The sequence below is a fragment of the Lactuca sativa genome, chromosome 7 (assembly GCF_002870075.4).
Source record: "Lactuca sativa cultivar Salinas chromosome 7, Lsat_Salinas_v11, whole genome shotgun sequence".
NCBI classification, from domain to species: domain Eukaryota; kingdom Viridiplantae; phylum Streptophyta; class Magnoliopsida; order Asterales; family Asteraceae; genus Lactuca; species Lactuca sativa.
The window spans coordinates 159429686-159457062 of NC_056629.2; the positions used below are offsets into that span (position 1 = coordinate 159429686).

General features: G+C 36.8%; 1 protein-coding gene across 2 annotated transcripts; it reads right to left on the reverse strand.

Moving 5' to 3' along the window:
- Positions 1-8758: 8758 nt before the first annotated feature.
- LOC111895750 (transcription factor HHO5) lies at positions 8759-10768 on the reverse strand. 2 transcript variants are annotated; one of them, XM_023891828.2, is made up of 4 exons: positions 10349-10768; positions 9799-10209; positions 9581-9654; positions 8759-9239 (listed from the first exon to the last, which is right to left on the reverse strand). In XM_023891828.2, exons 1-4 carry the CDS (start codon positions 10563-10565, stop codon positions 9063-9065), a joined length of 879 nt encoding a protein of 292 aa, XP_023747596.1. In that variant the 5' UTR covers positions 10566-10768; the 3' UTR covers positions 8759-9062. The 2 variants fall into 2 exon arrangements, with proteins under 2 accessions (XP_023747596.1, XP_023747595.1); XM_023891827.2 differs by having other exon boundaries at positions 9581-9657; positions 10349-10766.
- Between the last annotated feature and the right edge of the window lie 16609 nt (positions 10769-27377).

The following is a 27377-nucleotide window of genomic DNA, read 5'->3' on the forward strand; positions in this document are numbered from 1 at the left end:
AGTGAGCCTTACAACTGCTCTACAACCCCAAAGTTTGAGATAACTCAAATTTGGTACCTTTTTACACCAAAGTTCATAAGGAGTATTCTTACTCCTTTTATTTGGAGTTCTATTCAAGATGTAACATGTCGTTAACATTGCCTCACCCCAAAACCCTTCACTTAAACCAGAATATGACAACATGGAATTAACCATTTCTTTCAAAGTCCTATTCTTCCTTTCAGCTACACCATTTTGTTATGGTGTATATGGAGCTGTGGTTTGATGTATTATTCCAGTTGATTCAAAATAAACTGGATCATAATACTCACCACCTCTATCAGTACGCAATACTTTTATTAATTCATTTTTATGAAGCTCAACTTGTTGTTTATAAATTTTAAATTTATCATGTGCTTCATCCTTAGAATGTAGCAAATAGATATAACAATATCTAGATGCATCATCAATAAAAGTAACAACATACTTCTTGTTTCCAAGGGAAGGTGTTGCATGGAAATCACATAAATCACTATGTATAAGATCCAACACCATGCTTTCCCTAACAACATCTTTGAAAGGTTGTCTAGTGATTTTAGTTAGCATGCATGTTTTACATTTTTCATTATTTTGCATATCAAAAGCAGGAATTAAACTCATTTTAGACATGTCTTTTAATCTCTTGTAATTAATGTGTCCTAGTCTAGCATGCCATAATTCAAATTTATGAAAACTATTGCTAGTACTACTAGAAGCCATGCAAACATGATTATCACTAGAAGGATAATTAATATTAAGCCTAATCATTCCATTACATATATAGCCAAATCCCATAAAAGAACCATGTCTTGACAAGATATACTTGTCACTTTCTAACACCTGCTTGTAACCAGAATTATTTAATACAATTTCAGACACGAGATTCTTACGAATCCCTGGAATATATAAAACATTGTTCAAACACAAACATTTCCCAGAAGTAAAAGTAAGTAAAACAGATCCTATGCCCTTGATTGGTTCAGTTGCAACATTTCCCATCTTCACAACAGATCCATCTTCAATTGGTTGAAAGTCCTTGAACCAATATAGATCTTTGCAAACATGCCTTGTTGCTCCTGAATCAACCCACCATGCAACTTTATCATCCTGCACATAAAATGCTTCAGAAATCACAGAAATATAATTCTGAATATATTTAGAATTCTGCAATGAAACAAATATACGACCTTGTTGCCTTTCTGGATCCTTGGATCCACTTGGTCCAGCACCATCTTTATTCACTTTGCGAACACGACAATCTTTATTGAAGTGACCCGGTTTGTTACAATTCCGACAAACCACCTTAGCCTTCTTGTTGGAAGATTTGTCATCCTTTCCTTTAAACTTCCTTTTTCCATTAGACTTCTTAGGATTCTTTGAACTTTCTCCTTCCACCATGTTCACAGAAGAGGAACCAACCTGGTTCTTGCCTTTAGGATTGTTATCAAGTTCTTAAGTCCTTAAGGACTCTTCAATCCATAAATGACTTCCAAGTTGAGTCAAAGTTAATTCCTCTTTGTTATGTTTTAGATTATGTTTAAAATCTTTCTAGGAAGGAGGCAGTTTGTCAATTATCACAGCCACAACAATGGCTTCATCCATTTTTAGATTGTGTTGAACAAACTGTCCTAGGATCCTTAACATTTCATGGAATTGTTCCATAACAGGCCTGGTGTCAATCATCTTGTAACCCATAAAGTTACTGACAAGAAACTTCTTGCTAGAAGCATCTTCAGCCATGTATTTGGATTCAAGAGAATCCCAAAGTTCTTTTGCAGATTTGAAATTTTGATAGATATCAAAAAGAGAGTCAGACATACCATTGAGAATATGACCACAACATATGTAATCATCATTTTCCCACTTTGATCTCCTTCTTGTTGCCTCCAAAGGTTCATCTTCAACAGATTCTGGTAAGACTAGCATGGGTGTACTCAGAACATACACCACTTTCAGAGTGGTAAGGAGAAAGTGCATCTTTTTCTGCCATCTACGAAAATCTTGTCCTTCAAACTTGTTCAATTTGTCAAACTTGCTTGTCATATCCTTCATAGAATCACCACTTGCCATGATTACAGAATACTTTAATTTTTGTTAGAAAATAGGGGATGAAAAGATTGCTTGGAATCTCTGAAAGTCGTGATTCACTATCAAATTGAAGTATTTCGATGGTACAGATCGAACACTCAGTTGGATGAAATTCAGAGAATGAAATCTGAGAATGTATTTGATAATGTTCTTCAAGATGTACCAGAAAAATGACCAAAAAACGGATATATATTCCTGTCTGAAAACTGTCAATAGACAGTTATAAACTGTCATAAAACTTCCAAACCTGTCAAAAACGGATCTCAGGGAAAAAAGGGTCAACTTTCTAAAATTGGAATTTTGATGCATTTATTTAATATAGCAATATATTCCAAATAAAAACTTTTCTTGGACCCCGTCAGCCTGGGACCCCGCTCCCAGGGGCGCTGCCCCCGGACCCCCGTTCGTTTAGGAGCTTCGCCCCTAAATAACAATGTACTTTGAATCTTGAAAATTTTGAACAAGTGTGCACTCCTACAACATCCTAACTTGTTCAATATTCAACAGGATTACTTTTTGTCAACAAATTTAATCCTATTACACTTAAATAATATTTGATGATATAAAATCACCAACAATTGATGATGGTAATATAATTCCCCATGGCGAGCCATTTGAACATTTTTAGAGTTACACTGCATTTGATGGGGATGATACTGAAAAGTGAACATGAGCAAACTGAGCCCTTACAACCACAAAGAACACAAAGAGGAAAAGTTTCCTTATTATTTTTGTGATTTTGACGAAACATAAATCACCTATTAGGTTATGCATGCACCTTTACTATTACACGAATTAGCTCAACAAAATCATAAAGGTGCCACAGCCCACAATTATACTTCATATGTATAGTTATTCCAACTCTTCAAAAGTAAAGAAGAACTTAAGCTTAATTTAGGATTCAAAAGTGTTACTGAAGGCTTCCAATATAAAGTGAGAAAATCTACAAAATACAGGTTTGAAGATATTTTTTTATGGAAAACTGTGATTGGTGGATACGGACAACAAAACAAAATACTAGTGATATATTTTAAGTTGTTAAACTATCAGAGAGACACACTTGCTCAAACACACAACTACATCCACATAATCGACAAGCTAACAAAAAGGTGTTTGGTAAATTCTTAAAGGTCATATTATATGATAGTACATGTAATATGTTGTGGGGGAAAACATATACAACAAAATTTGAATGACCATCTTAGTGTACATATTTCATACTGGCAAGCATGAAGTGCTAAAATGTATGCTTTATATAGGTTGGGAGAGACCTCTGAAGAAAGCTTTCAAAGACTACCTTTATATTTTGACAACTTGGAGAAGAAGAATCAAGGGATGGTTACACATATAAAGACAAGTTATGATAACAAATTTGAATGTTTTTTCATGGCTGTTGGTTTCACGATAATATTGTTTTGAAATATAACGAGTTCTTTATATTTATTATTGTTATAGGTGTGATCGCTTTAATGAATAATATATTAAATTAATTACTTTTTAGGTTCAATCTTTTCAAAAATGTTTTCATCCTATTATTATCATTGACGGAGCACACCTTAAATGGAAATACTAGGGCACGACATTCCTAGTTGTTGGCATGTATGGTAAAAACCAAGGTTGTAAAAGTCATAAGATGGTGGTTGGGCGGTGGACTGGGGTTAAGGGACTAACCGGTCTAGGCGGGGATTAATTGGCGCCTAGGCTGAGACCCTTAATTGTAATATAATTTTTTTAGAACATTAATATTAAATATATCCTAACAAAATGAGTAAATAACCATAAAAATTTAGCATATTCAGTCGTCTAAATATATAAATTATCTTAAATAATAATTTTTAGACTAATTAGGGATCTTTTTAACAGTTTTAGTCATGAATCCTAATAATTTAGTAATCCAATATCATAAATTTGACTAATCGGGGATTTTTTTTTTTGAAAATTCTGAATGTTTGACGTTTTTACCATCTTAGACTGCCCAGTACCACCTACAGCCGCCCATGACCGACTCTGCCTAACTCGAATGACTAGTACTAATCGTAGACAGTAAGAGGCAGCTAAGCGCCTACGCACCGCCTAGGCCGATTTTTACAACACTTAATAACCAAATCCTTCCTATCACATTTGGTGTTGCGAAAATTGAAAGTGGTGAGTAATGAATATGGTTCTTATCAAGACTCAAAGAATGTATTGGGTACATGTCCTCTTTGGTTATCAATCAGATAGAGCCAATTCAATTGAAATAGACATTCAAGCTGTGTTCCCAAACACATATAACAGACTATGTTGTCGTTGTTTGTTGATGAATATGAGAACAAAGATTTTTAGGGAGGTTGCAAAAGCTTACCAACAGTTTGATTTCAAAGAAAGCTCGAGTAAGCTACATTGTGTACTAATGAAGACTGTTGTACATGGCTAGGCATTGGTTACGAGAAGTAGGCAAGGTCATGTTTCCCTATGATTCAGTATAATATTATGACGTCAAACAGAGTTAAGTCCATCAATGTATTATCAAGAGATGCACAAAACGTACCAATAATAATGTTGGTTGATTTTTTTTGAGCAACTATGCAACAATGGCGGTGTCATCAATGTAATGCTGGTGGTAACTATTTATATTATAATACTTCTATGCTAATTGTAGTATAATTTACGATGCTTGACAACATATACATACATGTTTTTTATAGCTGGAAGAAAAAAAATATTACTGACTATGCTGAGAAGGTTATCGATAGGAGGATCAACAAATCATCAGATTTTTAGGTATAACTTATTGATCAAAGCAGATATGAGGTGAATGGACAAATGAAAAATGGTATAATAAACTTGGAATTTGGTTGTTTCATGTGTGGAAAATGACGATTGTTAGGTATACCTTGTTCTCATGCTATGTCGATATTCAAGGAACCGAGATATTAAAACTACAATACATGGGTTTCACTGTACATCAAAATGGAAGCATATCGATTGACATATATAGAGGTTGTGTTTCTTGTGCCAAATCCAACTGAATACGAAGAACCAGGTGAAGTCATGGTTGTATTACCACCATTGTCAGACAAACGACAAGCCGGAGGACCACCAAACCATAACTGTATCCTATCCCAAGGTGAAGGTCCAATTCAGAAAAAATGCAGTCATTGCCAAAGGATCGGTCACACTAGCGAAAACTATGACGCTCAGTTTCCCGCATATTAAAAAAATGAATCTTCAAGTCAGACCAAGTCAAGTGTCAAAAGTAACGTTAAGTCTAAGAGTAGATCTAACGTTAAAAATACTCAAAAAAGTAGTAAACAATACGATAGTATCGATCTAAAAAACTCGTAGTGATGTTTGTATGAAATTAGAATATTCAACAAAATGTAGTTCAGAAGGGTAAACTTAGTCTTGCTAAATCGTGATAAGGAAATTGTTTAAAACATACAAAAAAAAAACATAACTCAAATATTAGGGCAATTTGCAACATCTACCTGTGAGGCACTATGAGTCCACCACAAAGTAGAACACTCCTGTTGAGCAGGCTGCAATAATTCTTTAGGGGGGACGTTGCAAAAAATAATATATAAAGGTTAATGTTAACTTATTTTCTCATTACAACTTAGAGATTATAAAGTGAACTAAGCTACATACATTTCTAATATCAAGAATACTTTTATAATTAGCAGCGTATGAACGCCTCATCCTAGGGTACGCAATTGCTTACGGGATAACACCCGGTATAGAGGAACGAACTATACTATTGTTAGGAAATGTTTCCATGTTCCAAATCTACAAAATTAGGATGTTAAAAAACTAACCAACACAATAAAGTTACATTACTTATTGCTTAAGAACTATTATGAAACATAGTCGACATATTTTAAATGTATAGCCAAATCCCTACATAGTATATGTATGCCTACTGCCGACTCTTGGCTAGGTGCAGTTCAAATTCTCCTCAATCTTATCAAAGACAGTTCACAACTATTTGTAAGTGAAATCCCATATCACTCTCCCCCATGGGTTCCTTTTTCAACAATCGAATTTAATAAGTATATATGTATCATTTGATATAATGTATGTAAATAACTTTATACCTGTTAAAATCGTCTAAATTAGAGACAAAGGTAAGAAGTTCATAGTAACCGACTCTCACCGCGTCTGCATCACCTAACTGGTGAATTAAGTCATTGAATATGTGCACATGGTCATCCATTCTCACCGAACGTGATGGTGGCACAAATGGAAATACACGTTGTCTGAACTGTCCAAAATCAGAACTAGGGGAGGCGAGTGGAATACTCCCCAAACTGCAAGCCGGTAATCAAGCAGAAAACTTTACTGTCGAAGCAACTCGATAGTTGTGTACCAGAAATTGAAGCCCATGTAGGCTAATTGGAGGTAAAGGGTGACATTCCACACCCATTGACATGTTCACATAATCACCAAAACATGATTGCCTAAACATGGTCACACAAGCTACTCGATTTTGTAAACGAGCCATAATTTCCCGCCCAAATTCAGGCGTGCAGGTTGTGGTCACAACCGTTTCATATGTTTTGTTTGTTGTAATCAAAATGACCATTACTTAGGCAATTTAGTATATATGTCCCGGAGGACATTCCAAAATACACAATTCCGGATCCATTTCTGGATAAGGATTCCGGATGAAAACATTATGGATACGGATTTCGGATAATAACCTTCCGCATCTATATTCCGGAACTTATAATCTTATTTCGGATGAGTTCTTAGTATTCTTGAGGTGTTATACGGAATTCAGATTCATTCCGGATGAGTGAATATTATGATATTTGTAAGATTTTTTGATGTAGCATAGATATATAACTAAATGTAATCTTATAATTGTCTTTAAATCACTAAAAAATAGAGAAAAACAAATAAAACATATATAATTGCATAAATTATATAGATGTTAACATACAATCTGCAGTAAAGATATATAATTATAAACGCACATATAAAAAGTTGATACTCTTCATCGCTAGAAGAAGACATTTTTGAAACAGTCTACGGAATATAGATTGTAGTAGTTTGAAACGGTCTCCAGAATATATGTTCAAGCAGTGACCTCGAAATGAACTCCGAAAAGGTATTTATATGGGAGCCACAAAGCCGAATCGGATCCTATAACTGTTCCCATTTTCTAAAAACGGGTCCAAAATGCCCCGGTCTACACCATGTGATCATTTAAAAATAAATGATTTTTGTTTTCAAAATATAATTGAAAAATCAGTTGAGATTACTAATTTCCTATAAAAATATAGTAATATTCTTGGATTTGAAATAAATCAATACAAGTACCTAAAAGAGAATATCTAACATATCCTTACACAACATCTTTGTCTTCAAGATTCTTCTCAGAATTAATTTACTTAGAAAAGGGGCCAGTTTGTCGTACAAATACATCTCGAATCTTGTATTTTTTTAAGTGGGATATGAGTGGTTTGGTAAACACAATATTCAATTTTTTGACCATTTCAAGTTTAACACATTATCTCGAAACTTTCTTCGTTGAATTCATTAGTCATCAATTTATATTCTTTTTTGCCACTAAAAGCAAGTCTTTCGTATAAAAGATACTTATTTTTTAACAAATTCAAGATTCAAAACTTTGAATTATTGCTTTTATGCAATCTTTTATTGCGTGAATGGCGTGGTGAGAAAGAATATTATCTTATGCATGACTTTGTTGCTAGTTTTAGAAATTGGTTTTTAATGTTAATAAATTTAAATGGCATAGATCTTTATAACCATATTATACTCGCTTTTGACAAATTATCATTCCCGATTTTTTGTAAAAAGATCAAATTAAATACAGTGGAATACGATGGTTTGTAAATTATGGGGTCCATTGGTCCGGATAAAAACCATTTTGGTGGTCAATTGAGATGACTTTTGGCATCTAAAAAGGTGTAGTTTGACATATTTGCCATTTGTCTTTCTTTTGTTGTACACCTCTCATTATAACCATCATGTTCCTATTTATGAAGCTTCTTCTGAAAGAAAGATGACCTCCTTTTGCTCTAAGTTTCTCAAAATTCTATTAACTTTAAATAAACATTGTTGTTAATGCTATGGATTGGAGGATAAGGTATCTAAAATCCATGAATAGTCTAGATATGCTTGAAGAATCGTAAACACTTTTCGAATATGATATTTCAATCCTATAACTGGATTACACTAAATTCACCACGAAAAGCCTCCAACTTTACAAAAATTAAGATTCTTATAAACGAAAATGATGTTGTCAAGGCTTTGATAGCTTTAGAATTGGCTAAATAAGTAATTTACAATAAAACAAGAATCAAGGAATGTATTTTATAGTAACTTTTGGTGGGATAACGAGTCAACATGTAAACACAATAATGGTCAACTTATTACACCAACATTAAAAGCCACACATATTCCGAAAATAACCCTTAAGTTAAATTTAATCATCACATGTTTGACTTGTCAAGGTATCCACACCTCCTACCGACTAAAAGGCATCTTCCACCCCTTTACAAATAAGTACAGCCAAATCCATCCAAACAAAAGAATAATTCAAGATTTGTTAGGGGAATAATATGCTTTTATTAATCCATTGTTCAATGATTATGTTCTCTAATCTCATACACATGCACCTCACATGAAGCACCTTAGACCAAAATTTTAAGAACATGGTAATAATATTAAAATCAAGAAAAGTTTAATGTTGATAAAAATTCAAACTAATTCTACAAAACTTGCTATTTCTATATAAATTAGATCGGACCACCACCCAGGCATCATATAAGATAAATCAGATACACAACAACTTAGGTGGCTCACATAAGAGGTTAGGGCTCACAAAGAGCTAAATCAACATTGGAATTGAAACTATATATTAACTGTGACTGTGACTATGACTGTGACTGTGACTGTGACCATAACTATTAGATTGTTTCTGTATAGGTACCACCATGGAACAACTGCTAATTCCAACAATAATTCTGAGATTTCTCATCTTCTACTTCATCATCGACTATGTTGTCGCCACCATTCATAAGGGGCCCATTAGGAGAATCCAATTGAGAATTGCTACATTTAGAGAATCCTACATGTTGATTTGTATACGAAGATGGGAGCCTTCGTGTATGAAGCCTGTATTTCTACGATGACATTAAAATAATAAAACGGATGTTAATAAAATTTTCTACAAAAATGTTAGTTTCCCACAACTTCTAGACTCACCCACGTTGTCCTATCTTATAAATCATGTTATATGTACATAACAGATGAATAAATGTTGTGTTCAAATCCACATTGGAACTGAAACTTCCACGTTCGATTGTTACAAACATGACACCCGTTCGATTGTTACACTGAAAACTTTGACCACTTTTACAAACATGACACCCGCGAATTAACTTTTATGTCCTTGGGGCATAAATATTTTGAATTTAAAAAAGGTAATATGGGACAGATGGGGAGGTTATAAAAGTAAATTCACCTGCAAATGGCTCTTTACTTCATCATTGGTGAGGCCATCTACTTGCATAAGCTCTCGAATCTGCTTAGGAGTCGCTGCTGCAAAAGCATTTTTTTTATATATTTTTTATGAATCTTGATTTAGAATAATGGACGATAATTAAAGATTTATATCCCCTAGTTGACAATTCAATTAAAAACTCGACATTTATGGAAAGAAAATAGACATCAAGATTGAACCTTGTGAACCACCAAGTTCTTGTAACGCAGCAATAAATCGTCTATGCAACTCCGCTGACCAGCATCTTCTCTGTTTCCTAGCCACCTGCTGCTGTGGTGGTGGGGGCGGCGATGGTGGTGGTGGAGGCGGTGTGCAGCCATTCCGAATGTTTGATTGAAGGTTTTGTGTAGAGCAAGGAATCATCGGATTCTTGATTCCGACATCTTCTTCCTCGGAGTTCTCATTAGTGTTCCAAAGCTGTGTCGAGCTCAACCAATTCTTCTTATCGCTATTCTCATATTGTTTTTCGATAATTTCGAGTTTTGAATCATCATCACAATTGTTCTTCAGTGATATAAATTCCTCGAGTACTGGTTCAGAATTTGGTGTTTTCTTTAACATCATTGATTCCTCCTTCAACGCATAGATTGCTGAAAAAAAATGCGTAAAAAAGATATGATGAAACTAAAACCCATTTCCAGATAGAATTATACAACTCATTTAGCAAATGAACAAGTTGTGATTGATCGAATTGAAGAAGTAGAAAGAGAAAACGAGAAATAAACGAACCATCGTTCATGAGGAGCATGCATAGAGGGAGATCTTTGAAAGCTTCGATTTTCCGTGTTTCTGTTTCTAATCGTTTAACAAAATCATCAACTTGCAAAAGCTTCTCTGTTACGTTACTAATTCTAGACACTTCTCCAAGAAACTGGCCGATTGTTTTCGGGATAAAAGTTGGTCGGAAATCCAAGGTTATTTCAGGAGATGGATTTAAGCTTCCCATGTGAATCACTTTGTTTTCCAATCGATTCGTTTGTTTCTTGATATCTTGATAGCTGATGATCAAAATTTGGACATAAAGAGAAATGATGGAGAGTGGTGATTTAGCGTATGGATGTATTTATGGTTTGTTTGGATGATATCTTGGAGAAAATTGCGAAGAAATGCGTACTTTAAAGGGAATCTAGAGTGTGGATTGTGGAATAAAAGGAGAGAGAAAGGAAAATTTTAAAAGGTTAAGATTCTTTTTTCATATATCGGTTCGTCACATATTACACCGACTTTCCTGCCCATTTAAAATTGTTTTGTTGACTATATTTGATATTTGCTTTGATATGTAACAAAGGATCATTTTTTTTTTCAAGTTTAGAAAATGATCATTGAATTTTATAAAAAAAAAAATCACCAACTGTAGCTATTAGAAAGAGTCATCTAACACATGGTTTTCCAAGTAATGCTATTTTTAGTAAATTTATTTGAAAACAAATCAAAAGAATAAATAATGATATGTTCGAAAATATGAATCTTCTTTAAGTTGATGTCTGAAAAATAACATTGTTTATATATTGCCAATGAACTCATATCGTACTCATGACAATGACTTCAATCGCCTTCCTTTTCATTGGTCTTGTCGTGATCGAGTCCAACCACACCATAAACTCCAAAACATTTTTAAATAAAGGGAAATGAAGATCCAACTATTTAACAACCTTCGTCTAAATTTGTTTAGCCACATCACAGTTGACAAACACATGACTGCAATCTTCAACCCGTAAAGAACACAATAAGCATAATACCGATGGAACATCTATATTCCTATTCATGAAACTTTGTCCAACATGGAGCCTATCCAAAATGACTCGTCACAGAAGAACACTTAGCTTCATAGGAACAATTCTCAACCACCATGTTATAGTAATGCCTTCTTACAACATAACATTATCGATATGACGCCTCGTGTTGCTAATAACGAAGATAACATTGGATCCGATACCCCTCTCCCATATATCCATTTGATCGACAAGTTGAACATTGCTAAGCAACTCCCTCAAAGTTGAAAGTTTGGTAGCCAAACCACCACCATCTCTAAGTTTCCAATTCCACTCCCATACCTAAACACTATTTCTTCATTAATCAGCAACCAAACAATCCTTAGACAACTCGAATGCATGGAGTCTAGGGAAACGATCTATGAGTATCATTACCCATTCAAATATCATCCCAAAACCTTGTATCACCCTGTTACCAATTTGTTATGCAAAAGGAATGAGGTATGGTTTAAAGCTCTTCATTTTTTTTAAACAATTTCACCATATTGGCACACTTGACCACAATCCATCACTCTTTGCTTATTGAACCAAGCCTCTATTTACTCTATGAATACTCTTAATCACCATGGCCCTACTAGTGATAATATTAGAGATAATGATAAGACGAGATAACATATGTATAGTTATTTAATCTCCTTTATTGAAGGGTAGTTGTTGTACGATTGTATTCAATATATACATCAATAAAATACATAATACATTTAAAGGAAATAAATCTAATATGGTATCAACCAGTGTCGCTTAACCCTAGCCGAAACCCCCTTTTTTCGTCTTTTGTTACTTTTTTCTTCATGGCATCTGCCAAATCCATCCTCCCTCTAGCTACCATCCTAAATCTTCTCACTATCAAGTTAACATCTTCCAATTACCTGCTTTGGAGGAAAGAATCATATATGACCTTTATTATCCTATCAAAACTTGCAAGGCCATGTCGATGGCTCTATTCCTTCTCCACCTGCTACTCTTGAAGTTAAAGGTAAGTCTTCTCTAAACCCAACATATCATACAGGGTAGATGCGGATAAACGAGATCACTTAATTATCCAGTCCTCTCTCTCAGAAGAGGCCATGGTCGAAGCTCTCAACCTCACTACTGCCCATACTGTTTGGCAATGTCTTGAACGGGCTTACATCCATGATTCCATGGAGCGTCTTCTAACACTTCATGACTCTCTCTCAGACAAATGACCAAAGGTAATTCTTTTGTTTTTAAATTTGGTCTACAATTTAAAGTCGTGTGTAATTAATTGGCTGTTGTTGGTCACCCGGTTGAAGACATTGACAAAGCACATTAGTTCTTATGTAGACTCGGTTCTGCCTTCGAGTCATTCTCCAATGCTCATCGAGCAGTCATATCATGTCCTTCTTTTTGCACTTTTCTCTCACATTCGGAAAGACATGAGCTATTCCTAAAAATGATTTATAATCATGCCACCACTACTACTGCTACCTTCATAGTTCAAACTCATCCCTCATCCAGTGGTCGAGGTTCTCACTCACATGGTGGATTTTCTGGTGGTAGTAGGCATGGTAGACGTTCTCCCCATTGCTAACTGTGTCGCAAAAATAGATAACATGCATCCTCTTGCCTTGATCTACCAACGTTTAACAAGGTTCAACTTTTGGTGCAAACCTTATACATAAGATTATACTATGTATTATGTTGTTTTCATGGATGATTCTCCAGGGTCACCTGGTTCTATCCACTCAAGCATAAGCCCGATTACCCGTTAATTCTCACAAATTTTTTAACATTTGTACAAAAATTATTTTTTTCTAAGGTTAAATTTTTTCAAACTGGTGACGGTAAAAAATTTCTTAACAACCGTGTTAAACAAACGTTTGTGACTAACGAAACTTATCACCATGTTTCATGTCCTTATATTCCTTAGCAAAATGGTAGAGCGGAATGGAAACATTGCCACATCACAGAAATGGGTCTAGCAATATTGTTTAATGCCTATGTTTCTGCTGAATTATGGGTTGATGCCTTCACATATGTGGTATTTATTATAAACCCGTTACCATCAAAGCTTCTTGACAATAAAAGCATGTTTGAGTTATTATTCTTTACATCACCAAATTATGATTTATTTTGAGTTTTTAGTTGTCATTTATTTCCATATTTAAGACATTTTTCACCTCACGAAATAGCACCAAGAAGTGCCTCATGCATCTTTATTAGGTACAACACAAACTAGAAAGCATATCGGTGCTTAGATCCTACTTTAACCGCATTTACGCTACGCACACCCAATTTGATGAACCACCTTTCCTTATGTTGGGTTTTCATCTCCAACAGACCTTAAGGCACTATAAATCACTTCCTTTGATGCCACACCTCCCCTAGCCGTTTGCGGAAGCACCGAGGGGTGACGGCGATTACATAGATTATCCAAATCATAGAGCAGAAACTATGAAAACCCTTTTTATTAACATCTTAAGTTTATTACATGGGATAAAATAAAACCTATCTATCTTCGAGCTGCTTGTCCTTCCTTGCGTAGATCTTTAATTAATCCTAGGAATACATATGGTTTTGGAAACATCAACTTGATGTTGGTGACTGCATAGGCTTTAAGTAAATATTTAATAAACCCTTTTGAAAACTTTTAGAAATTTTTTTTACAATAACTATGGTCATCTTTCTTAGATCCCTTGTCTCCAAGGTTTTACTATATTGTAACTTCCAAAGTTCTTTGTATCATAAAACATAAAAATCTTCCAGATACTATATTTTCTTCTTTTCTCCTTAGGATCTTATACAAATCCTATCTTACTATTTTTATAGGGAATTCTACCGATCCTAACTTAAGATGCCTTATAGGATAATTTACCGATCCTAATTTATTACAATATATTTTAGGATATTTTACCAATCCTAACTTATATACTTCCTAGGATATTTTGATAATCCTAGTTTAATCTAATATATTTTAGGATATTTTATTAATCCTAACTTATTATATTAACTACTTGAAGGCATTCCTCTAGGAAGTTGATTCCATAATGTTGTTGGTTTGTATTACCATGATCCCCCATAATTGACTTTGTGGACTAATAAATTCACCCGCACGATGCTTCATTGGACGTCGAATAATAGATGTATATAATTAAAAAAAAATTATCCTGTTAGCATTGTAGCTAGTAATTGTATGTGGGGGTATCAACCCCATATAGATCCATACATATCTTTCTGGATCTCGCAAGATTAACAATTATAGGTTTGGGGTAGCTGAATTTAATTGGGCTAAAGATGAATAATAAAGCTCACTAACACATTAACCTTAGGTATTTATCTTTTCTTTAACTCTTTTACTTAGTAACTAGTATAATTATCACAATATAAATTTTTTACTTTATACTTGATAACTATAATTTGTGTATATCTCTCATAATTATCTTTATATATATATATATATATATATATATATATATATATATATATATATATATATATATGTTGGGTTGTATGTAACAGCCAAATTTTCATAAAAAAATTAAACTTTCAATTTCATATTCTCAACCATAGTAAATATAAAAATCCCAATACATATCCATATTATTTTTAAAAGTAGAGTACAAATAGCTAAAAAAACACCAGAGAATGTATGCGTCGTCATCAAGTCGGGCCCTTGCCCTTATCAATAGAAGTGCCTGAAACATACAAATAAACTATAAGCACAAGCTTAGTGAGTTTCCCAATCACACAAATCAAATAACCACATAATGTCCTGCTCATACATATACATACAATTTGCCATGGACTCCCTCCATGGTCTTCAATGGAATGCCATGGGCTACCCTCATGATCTTATATCCTCATGCCATGGGCTCCCCCATGATCTTGACAAGTGCCATGGGCTCCCTCATGGTCTTCACATAAGCCTCTATGTAAATCAAATAGCATACTATTTCCCATATAATACAAACATATCATATCGAATAATGGGCCAACCTTGGTGCCTTTGACCCATGAGTGTGGTGAGAAGACTCATCTCTAATACTGACAGTAGCTATATAGGTCTTGGCTCCGAGTATCAATTTTACTCAGTCCCTAAACATAAGCAAATTCTTAGATTCCACAAAAAACTTCAAAACCTAAGAATTATCCTTGGTCAAAGTCAAAGTCAAAGTCAAAGTCAACACTCTTAGTTGACCCAACTCGCCGAGTTATCCTTCAACTCGTCGAGTTCCCATCAAAGGTAGAATCACGATATTGTGATCCAACTCGTCGAGTTTCCCGAAAAAATTGTGACAATCCCAAGCCAACTCGCCGAGATCCCCTACGAACTCGTCGAGTTCTCTAGTCTGCCAACCCACTTAATGCATTAAGCCATTTTTTCTTGAATCCAAGGACTCCAAACCTCATATCCCTTCCCTAATGTTCATTAGAAGAGTAATGTTTCCAACTTTACCCTTAAGAACCAACCATAAGGCTTAAAACCCCAAACCCTAGTCCTTTAAATAGAGTCTTCACCCGTTAAGCCCCTAACTTCCACTTAGGGGTGAGCATTTGCACCGGTGGACCGGACCGGACCGAACCTGACCGGACCGTTTTTTGGACCCCCGGGCCGATTCTCGGTTCTAAGATTTCTCTCCGGTCCGGTTCGGTTTTTTTCTCGGTTCGGTCCGGTTTTTACCGGGTTTAAAACCGGTTGGACATGATTAAGATTTTTGTGACGTTTTTTAAACACACATAACTCATTTGTTTTAAGTCGGGTTGACCTATGGTTTTTTTCCAAAATTTAGTTTACAATTTGTAGATTAATTTAGACTATAATTTTGTTTATTTTGGTATTATATTCACCGTGTTACAATCCTTCAAAGTAGAGCTATCAAAGCTGAAAAAATTCAGCTTTTCAGCAACATTTTGTAATCTGTGACGTTTTTTAAACACTCATAACTCATTCGTTTTAAGTCGGATTGACCTCCTATTTTTTCCAACATTTATTTTACAGTTTGTAGATGAGTTTAGACTATAATTTTGTTTATTTTGGTATTATATTCACTGAGTTACAATCCTTCAAAGTAGAGCTATCAAAGTTGAAAATATTTAGTTTTTTAGCAAGATTTTGTAATATATGACGTTTTTTAAACACCCATAACTCATTCGTTTTAAGTCGGATTGACCTACGGTTTTTTTCAACATTTAGTTTACAATTTGTAGATGAATTTAGACTATAATTTTGTTTATTTGGGTATTATATTCATTGAGTTACAATCCTCCAAAGTAGAGCTATCAAAGCTGAAATATTTCAACTTTTTAGTATTATTTTATACTATAATTCCGAGTCCGCGTTTAGCACATGTGGTAGAGTTGTAAGTGAGTATCAAACTAGTTTATCGACATTGATAGTTGAAGATTTGTTATGCATCCAAGATTGGGTGATAAAGTTTACAAATCTGATAAGTGACAACGTTGATGACATCTTGAACGATGATGATATAGCTTTAGGTAAAAAAAATTACAATCTTTATTCTTTTTTTATACAATTATTACTTTTTATTAAATACTAACAACATTTTCATTTGTGTTTACGTAGAGATTGCACAAGCTTTAAATATGTTACATATGGATGACAATGATATGGGGAAGAGGCCAATGGAAGATTAGATTATGAGTTTCTGAAATTTGTTAGTTTGATTGATTTTAAAGTTTAAACTATGATTTTTGTTGTTACGGTAATACTTTTGTATGTTTATCTTAAAATTGTTTAACTTTTTTTGGTGAACTTGATTTATATGTTAGTTGTTTTTATTTGGAAAATTAGTTTTTGCAAATTGCAAGTTATAATATTATACATCAATGTAGATTAGTTAGGCATGAAACGGAAACATATTACTTTTGCAAGTTATAATATTATACATCAATGTAGATTACTTATTATACTCTATGCAATTTAAGTTGTACCAGTCCAAACGGGTCCAAAAACCAGAAAACACGGACCTGGACCCGGACACAGACACTGACACGGACACGACTCATCCGGTCCGGTCCATGGTCCACAAAATTCTCCATAACCGGTCCGGTCCAAGAGCCGGTCCAAATGCTCACCCCTACTTCCACTACAACGTTCCAAAGTACAGATCTGATGACCCAAGGTGGGCAAATCACGTAAAGTTTCCAACTTTACATCCATGCAAGCTAGAAACACCATCTAAGGTCCATTTTTGGCTTCATAATGGACATATTGCATGAATGGGACATGGAGGCCATTAAAGTTTTCAAATTTAAGCCTCAAGAGGTTATGTAGGGGTCAGATCTAATCCATCAACCCCTAGAAGCCTTTTGTCCTTGGACAACTCAACCAAAGACCCAAAAATCAAGCTAAAACTTCAACAAAAGAGATCTAATAAACTACATGCCAAGGTGACGACTTTATACGTCAAAGATGTAGCCTCTAATGAAGAGTTTCTGGATCTAGAGTCACTGCTCCAAGCTAGGTGCCTCCTTCTTCAAGTCTCCTTGCAAGAACCACCAACAAACACTCTTTAAGCTCACACTACTCAATATGCAAGAAGAAAAATGATTCTAGGGTTGTCTCTGGGCAAAGGAGGATGGTAAGGAGGCCAACCAAAGAAGTTCAGTCCTTTATGTAGGGTGAAACACCTGAAAATTAGGGTTTTCACTTCTTGCGCCAACTCGTCAAGTTAGGACACCCCGACACGTCGAGTTGGGTCGTTAAAATGCGCGGCTAGGGAAATCTCTACACGACGAGTTGGAGCCTCCCAACTCGTGGAGTTCCATTCAAGACATGAAAATAAATGGAATTATTTCATACCTGTACCAAGTGTTACAAATCTTCCCCACTTGAACAACACTTCATCCTCGAAGTGTGCCAATGCAAAAAGGTCCATATCATGTTTCCTCATCTCATCCTCCGGCTCCCGGGTCCTTTCGGAGCCTCTTTGGTGTTGGCATTGCACATTTACAAGCTTCACTTCCTTGTTCCGGAGGGATTTCATTTCTCTGTCCAGAATCAAAATGGGATTTTCCACATAATTCAGGATCTCATCAATCTGAATATCATCAACTGATATAACCATCGACTCATAAGCCACACACTTCCACAACTGCGAAACGTGAAATGTACTGTGGATTTTCCCAAGCTCCTCAGGCTAGTCCAACTGATACGCAACCTTGCCAACGTGGGTGATAATCTGAAATGGGCCAATAAACCTGCTACCCAACTTGCCCTACCTCCTAAATCGGAGTACCATATCCCCGCCCTGAAATTCTAGGTCCGATCTGTGCCTGTCCGCATAGTTCTTTTGCCTGCTCTGCACTGTTTGAATCCAGTCGCGAACCCGTTGAATCATATCGGTCGTCTTAAGTACCACTTCGGAACTCCCCATAACTCGATGTCTAACCTCCCCCCAGCAAACTGGAGTCCTGCATCTCCGACCATAAAGCGCCTCAAACGGCGGTCAGTCAATACTAGTATGATAACTATTTTTGTATTAGAAATCTACCTGTGGAAGGTAAGTATCCCAACTCCCTCCAAAATCCAATACACATGCCTGAAGCATATCCTCGAGCGTCTGAATCGTCTGCTCACTCTGACCATCAGTCTGGGGGTGATAAGTAGGGTTAAAATGCAACTGAGTTCCCAACTTCTCATGGAACTTCCTCCAAAACCTGGGGCAGAAAACAAACATCACAGTCTGAAACTACAGACACTGGCACCCCGTGCCTAACCACCACTTCTCGCACATAAATATCTGCTAACTTCTCAGCGGAAATACTCTCGAAGATTGGAATAAAATGAGCACTCTTGGTCAACTTGTCCACGATAACCCAGATGGAGTCCAAACCCGAGTTGTCCTAGGTATCTTCGTGATAAAATCAATAGAAATATCTTCCCATATCCACATGGGAATAAGTAACAGTTGCATGTTACCGTGGAGCCTCTGATGCTCGGCTTTGACCTTCCTGCAGGTCAAACATTTCTCAACAAACCATGCAATCTCCCGTTTCATGTAGGGCCACCAATAACTCAATCTCAAGTCTCGATACATCTTCGGGGCCCATGGATTAATAGAAAATTTTGATTTATGCGCCTCCTCCAAGATCTTTTTCCTCACACCCCCAGAAGCCAGTACCCAAACTCTACCACACTGGGCCAATAAACCTTAACCGTCTCGCACAAAAAGTGGAATCTACTCCAGAATCTGCTCCACTTTCCAGTTATCCTTCTTTAGTCCTTCAACCTGAGCCTCCTTGATCATATCCAATAGAGGTGAAATCACCGTCATCCTCAGGCAAAATCTCGGATCGAAGCACTCGCCTCTTTATGACTTAAGGCATCGGCCACCACACTGGCTTTTCCAGGAGGATACAAAATCTCGTAATCCTAATCTTGTACTACATGGAGCCATCTCCTATGTCGCATGTTCAAATTCCGTTGATCCATCAAATACTTCAGACTCTTATGATCAGTGAAAATGGTGCACCAGACCCCATACAAGTAATCTCTCAAAAGCTTGAGGGAAAACACGACCACCCCAATTCTGGGTCATGAGTGGGGTAATTCGCCTCATGAGGCTTCAATTGTCTCGAACTCATAATGACCATAACAAGTCCTAAAGGCCGTCTTCAGTATATCCTCATCCATAATCCTCATCTGGTGATATCCCGAGTGCAGATCAATTTTGGAAAACCAAGATGCACCCTAGAGCTGATAGAACAAATTGTCAATCCTCGGAAGTGGATAACGCTTCTTCACCGTTAACTTGTTCACCTCCCGATAATCGATACACATCCTGTGTGACCCATACTTCTTTTTCATGAACAGAATTGATGCTTCCTACGGGGAACTGCTCGGGCAAATAAATCCTCGGTCTAGCAGCTCCTGAAGCTACGTAGAAAGCTCTTACATCTTAGGGGGAGTTAGGCGGTGTGGTGCCTTGGCTATCGGAGCCGCACCAAGCACTAAATCAATACGAAACTCTACTTGCATCTCTAGAGGCACCCCTAGCAACTCCTCGAGAAATACGTCGGGAAACTCTCGCACAACCGGAACGTTGCTCAAACCTGGTATGGCCTTAACCCTCGTGTCGGAAACATAAGCTAAGAACCCAGAACAACCCTGCTAGAGAAGCCTCCTAGCCCTCGCAGCCGAATAGAGAGATGGCCCATACGAGACTCTCTCTCCATGAATAGTCAGTTCTCCCCCACTTAGGGTCTGAAATCTCACTAGCTGATGCTCATAGTCTATCATGGCCCCATTGGGCCCCAAGCAATCCTTCCCGATGATCACCTTCAATCCCTACAAAGGAATCAGAACCAAATCGATAGCAAACCTCTCCCCGAACAAATTCAAAATGCTCCTCCGATAAACTGTCCCAACACTCACGGTGCGGTCATCCACAATCTCCACCTCACTGGGGAATACAAGGTCCCCGGAGCATCCAGAAACTTCTTGCTGAGCGCAAGGGATACGAACGATCGGGTAGCCCTCAAATCAAAGAGAACATGAGCCGACAAACCATTGACAAGAAAGGTCTAATTGCAAAATCAAAATAACATAAGCATAACAGCAAAAGAAACAAGCCAGAAGAAATCACATACCATTCACGACGTCTGGCGCTGCTCAGGCCTCCTCAGTAGTCAGCTAAAATGCATGGCTCTTCACCGCAAGAGCCTCCACCTTGATCGGGCGGCCATATGTAATCCTCATCGTGGCGGGTGCAAGCGCCGTCACAACTCCTCCTCCCATAACCAACCTCGGATAGTCGGCCTCCTTATGATCAGTCTGGTTGTAGTGGAAACAAATCAATCCCTTCTTAGGGCAATCTTGGCTCATGTCACTGGACTGGCCACAAACGTAACATCCTGGGCTCGCTGGTCGGCAAGCTCCACTGTGCGGCTTACTGAACTTGCCACGACGACCACGGCCCTGCTGGCCCCTGCTGGGAGGATCGGAGGTCTTAGGCTTCTTGGTCTGGCCTACTGCTGCCTGAACCTACTCTAGCTTCCACTTTGTGCGGAGCTCCAAATCAGTCTCTCGTTCCCACGTCTTCTCCACCATCTCATTTAAGGTCTTGCACCCCGAAAAACTCACAAATTCACGGATATCATCTCTCAGCATGGAATGATACGTAGTCTTCTTCATCTCCTCATCCACAACGTATTGCGGAACCAAAAGTGCCCTCTCTCGAAACTTGGTGGTGATCTTCGCCACAGTCTCGGTAGTCTGCTGTAAATCTCGGAACTCTCTTACCAAATGATGCACCTCAATGGGTGGTCCAAACTCTCGATCAAACCTCCTCACAAACACTTCCCATGTCATCTCAGCCACCCAGGCTGACCCACCTCATAAGTCACGTCCTCCCACCAGTATCGTGCCCGATCCCTCAACATACAAGATACGAAGCCCACCTTGGCCGCATCGAGGCAAGACCTCGTGTACTGGGCATTCTCCATGTCTACCACCCAGCGTCGGCTAGTTATGGGATCCCGGACCCCAAATAACTCAGGCACCCCACACGCCTTAAACTCTCTAAACGAGGGAGCTCGTGCCCCAATCTGGCCTGCAACAATCTCGGCTCGGAAGGAATTGAGCCTCTCTTCCATGATCTCCATGATGCCCTCCTTGACAGTACCTAAAATCATCGGGGTAGCGTCAAGGATGCCACGAGTAACCTCGGCTGCGATAAGATCGTGCATCCTCTCATCCATGGGCTCTGCACCGGGGCCCGTACCAGATCCAGATCCTTATCCTGAACCTTGCATGATCATCACCATCCTCAACTGAAAATGTCACAAATAACCAAGATAAGAAAATCGAAAGGCATTCCTCCACACCATATATCCTCCTAAGAGCCACCAGTTCTGTCATTGCTTTGGGTACAGGTCCTATGCTTAAAGTAGTATGGGCCCAATACTACCTTCCACACCTAAATGTACCTTCCCCAAGGCTATACCTGATATCCCTAAATCACCCTATCACAAATTGTAAATCATAAACACAACACTGACTCTGATCCTAGTCTACCCTATGATTCTCAACCCTCACCAAACCAGAAATCCAGATTAATCATAATAGCTTGCTATGTGCATGCAAATTATACACAAAGAGAATCACATAGACTATCAAATAAAACTTCTAACCTAAACCACAACCAAACAAGGAACATAAATAAGGCAGACTCCCACATTCTAGGAGTATGCAATCCTAAGCATGCACTACTTTGAAAGCATACACTTAGCAAATAATCTATACAAGCATGTTTCCATATCTATAATAGCATGACTAAACATTGGGAATACTTACTTGAGCTCAACTAATTACATGCATTTCATTCTCCCCTTTTCTTATAAAAATTATTTTCAAGAAATTAAAGTTTGGTTTCTTTTTGAAAAGCAATTGTTACCATCCCCTTAGTTTGAGTTTCGACACACCCAAAAGTGTGTTCGAATCTCTCACACCAAGGCTCTGATACAACCCGATTTTCATAAAAATTTTAAACTTTTTATTTCATAACCTCAAACATAGTAAATATAAAAATCCCAATACATATCCATATTATTTTGAAAAGTCAGAGTACGAAGAGCTAAATGTGAAAACACCGGAGAATGCATGCCTCGTCATCAAGTCAGGCCCTTGCCCTTATCAATAGAAGAACCTGAAACATACAAATAAACTGTAAGCACAAGCTTTGTCCCTAAACATAAGCAAATTCTTTGATTCCAAACAAAACTTCAAACCCTAAGAGTCAACCTTGGTCAAAGTCAAAGTCAAATTCAACACTCCGAGTTGACCCAACTCGTCGAGTTCCCCTTAAAGGCAGAATCACGATATTGTGATCGTCAATTTTCCCTACAACTCGTCGAGTTTCCCCTTTATCCGAAAAAATTATGACAATCCCAAACCAACTCGCCAAGTCCCCCTACAAACTCGTTGAGTTCTCCAGTTTGCCAACCCACTTAATGCATTAAGCCATAAGGCTTAAAACCCGAAACCCTAATGTTGTCTAGAAGGGTAAAGTTTCCAACTTTACCCTTAAGAACCAACCATAAGGCTTAAAACCCCAAACCCTAGTCCTTTAAAGAGGGTATTGACCCATTAAACCCTTAACTTCCACTACAACGTTCCAAAATACAGATCTGATGCCCAAGGTGGGAAAATCACGTAAAGTTTCCAACTTTACGTCCATGCATAAATTGGAGATGGCCTCCATTAAAGTTTGCAAATTTAAGCCTCAAGAGGTCATGTAGGGGTCAGATCTAATCCATCAACCCTTGGAAGCCTCTTCTCCTTGGACAACTCAACCAAAGACCTAAAGCTCAAACTAAAATTTCAAGAAAAGAGATCTAATAAACTACATGCCAAGGTGACGATTTATACATCACAAATGTAGCCTCTAATGAAGAGTTTCTGGATCTAGAGTCGTTCCTCCGACCTAGGTGCTTCCTTCTTCAACACTCTTTTCAAGAACTACAAACAAACACTCTTTAAGCTCACACTGCTCAATATGTAAGAAGAATATGGGCAAGGGTGGCTGGTAAGGAGGCCAACCAAAGAAGTTAAGTCCTTTATATAAGGTGCAACACCTGAAAATTAGGGTATTCACTTCATGCGCCAACTCGTTGAGTTGGGACACCCCGACTCGTTGAGTTGGGTCATTAAAATGCGCGGCTGGGGAAATCTCAACACGATGAGTTAGAGCCTCCCAACTCATCGAGTTCCATTCAAGACTTGAAAATAAATGGAATTATTTCATACCTGGACCAAGCGTTACATTGTATATGACACAAAAATCTTATTTTGGTGGAAAAACATAAACCCTAAGTTCACATGCACCCTAAAGGATCTATGTTATCACTTTGATTTGCTAACAACTATTGAATATCAAGAACCCTAAAAGTATAAACCTTCTTTAATATATGTCACTCAAGTTACAATCTTGGAGTATGACTCTAAGAATTATTTTGGAACAACGTGTGACTCATCTTCTTGATTTAACCATTTCAACAATTCATGATTCCTCTTCTTAGCCATAGAAATGCACTAATATGTCCTTAGAGGACCAATTGTGATATGGTTTCTAAATCATTAAGATGATCACACAACATGATAATAAAGTACTCACCCATCTTTTCAGATTTGAGAAACTTTTATCTTTCTGCCTAATTTGATTCATCTCATTCATTCTGCCATACATCGAAACTTTCCAACGTTTCAAAATTATACTTAAACTTATAAGTATAACCATATTTACTAAACTTTAGTAAATCATGACGAATAGTCTTATCGATCTTTGTTGTGGACTTGATCAGTGCACAAGAATGTGTACTCGATACCTTAGTCCTTCACTTGACTCACATATACATGTGAACAAGGAATTAGTCTTAATTTTCCAAAGATGAAAATTCCCATTCATCATACAATATAACTTGGATGATTCCTCGTTTCGGTCCGATTGAAACTTGGGTGAAGAGAATATTTCCTTATTTGGTAAATTTAGACACTACCACAAATGAAAGAATCAAATTCATATTTCCGTTATTGCTAGAAATATACAAACATCATTTTTCCATAAATGCCATTGCAAGGGGATATAAAATAAAACAAAACAAAATAAATCAAAACAAAATTTTATTTATTTATTAAAATGCGGAAAAACTTTTCCCTTACAATGCAACTTTAAATGAAACTATGATATTACATATTTCCTAGCAATCTATCATAACTCCTGAGTAGTAGCTCAAGAATCCGATCTTCAAACCATGCGATTGAAATCCATCTTCGTGATCAGATTCAACATACTCTTCCTTTAAGTTTCCTTCCCATTGGTTGATCCTGCCAAACATCAAAATGTAACCAAGTCACATCTTGTATTATGAATCATCAATTAGGAACTTAATTGAGTTAGATAGTGGATTTTATCCGAAGTAGAGTCAAACTTTTTTGACTTTACCATCCTTATAATCTTTCAGGTAAATTTGGCAGCTTCGCAACCAATGCCCCTTCCTTTGGCAATAAAAACATTTGGACTCTCCGGGAATGGTACACGGGACAATCTCAGGCTTAGCCTTTCTCTTTACCATTTGGTCAACCAAGTTGACTATGGCTGATCCCTTTCCATTGCAAAGAGAAAACTTTCTGGATTTCCAATGTCACCATTTTCAATGTCCATGGAAGTTTGGGAAGTCGATCTTCCAATCAAATTTGCTTTACCAGTGCTCGAAATCATTGTTGATTCAGCAGTACCAAGCAAATAGATAAGATCATTAAGGGTCATGTCATAGTCTGTTACATAGTAGTCCCAAAGGAACTCACTATGTGACTTATAAAGTAATTGAAGAATCTAGTCAACAACCAACTTCCTCAAGACATTGACACCCAACTCTCCCAGCTTGTCAATATGTGACTTCATCTCCAAGATGTGAGCACACATAGACCTTGCTTGCCAATAGGGCTTGAGTGACCTTGAACTATTCAAGAACTTGTGGGTTAGGGAGAATAATTGGAGGAGGTGGAGGAAGTGAAGTATGATTTCCATGATCCAACTACAGGACATCATCTTCATTAGGAAAACTTGTTTCAAGAGATGGAAAGGTCATAGTTATCTTAACCAGACATCTACAATGGGAGAAATTCAAGTTAGTTGATTTAAGTCCTTAATAGAACACCCAATATGAAATATTAAGGCAAGGAACCAACATAATATTTTAAACCTTGGAAGAAGGATGTCGTAATCCAAGCTATAAAATATTTGAAAGGTAGGCGAATGACGATTCACTAATTTCCACAATAAAAACGAAATAGAAATTAGGTTTTAATTGGATTGAAACTCCTAGATCTTTTAAGATTCATTGAACTTTTCAATGGCATGTTTAAATCTCGATTGTGCCCTCTCATATTTGTGGCTGGGATGCCGAGGATCACAAACAAGGTGTGAATAACCATGCAAATATACTTGGTACTCTTAATTTTTATCACCTGATCGATGTGCCGGTTAACCACATGCGCTCCACCGATCTATGATAAACCTTAAGCCACCCTTTGCCAACCTTGTTAAATCCAGGTTAGTGTGCCAGTTAAGCACACACGCTCCACTAATGACTTAAGCATAGTGCAAAGTGTAATCTAATGGGTTAGCACCAAATTCACATTTTCCTAAGTAACTAAGATTCAGAATTTATAAAAGGTTTAGTTACTTTATATTTATCATTATACTTATAATGAAGAATTATAGTCGTTGTCCTACCTATTCGGCTAACGACCCTCCACCAGTCAAGGAAGCGGTGGGTGAGAGTGGACACCCATTAAACTGCTATTTTATAGGCAGTAACCTTATACCCCTCTTATAGACTGGCTTCGTGAATGAGGCCTACTAACGGTAAGACTGACTTGCTCTTATATATATATATATATATATATATATATATATATATATATATATATATATATATATTAACTTATAACAGTATAAAGTATAAGGGTTGAATTTTAACTTTTAAAACTCTAGGGTTTGGAATTAAAGTGTGTGTGAGACTTTACAAATTCCAAAACTTGGGGGCAAGTTTTGAAACTATTCAAAAACTTTTCATTTCTATAACTTATGAGTTTAATATGGGTTTTAATGGCAAGACTCTTAGACATCAATAACTTGAGGACAAGTTATGGAACTCATAAAACAATTTGAGGGAAAAGACTCTTCAAGTTCATAACCTAAGACTCTTTAATAATCTTTTTACAGAAAAAAAAAAAACTTTTGGTTTTCCATAACTCGAGGACAAGTTATGGAATCCATTAAAGGTCATTTAGATCATGTAATAAACAAACAAACATGTTAAAGAAAACTATGATCTAGATTAAACTCATGTGAACAAGACAATTCAAGTCAAACAATTTTCTTGTAATTAGCCTAACCATTAAACTAATACAAAAACATTAATCTATTGACAATTATCTTTGGAATTGGATTAGAATAATCATTACCACATCAAAAACGAGTTTATAAGTTCAAAAACAG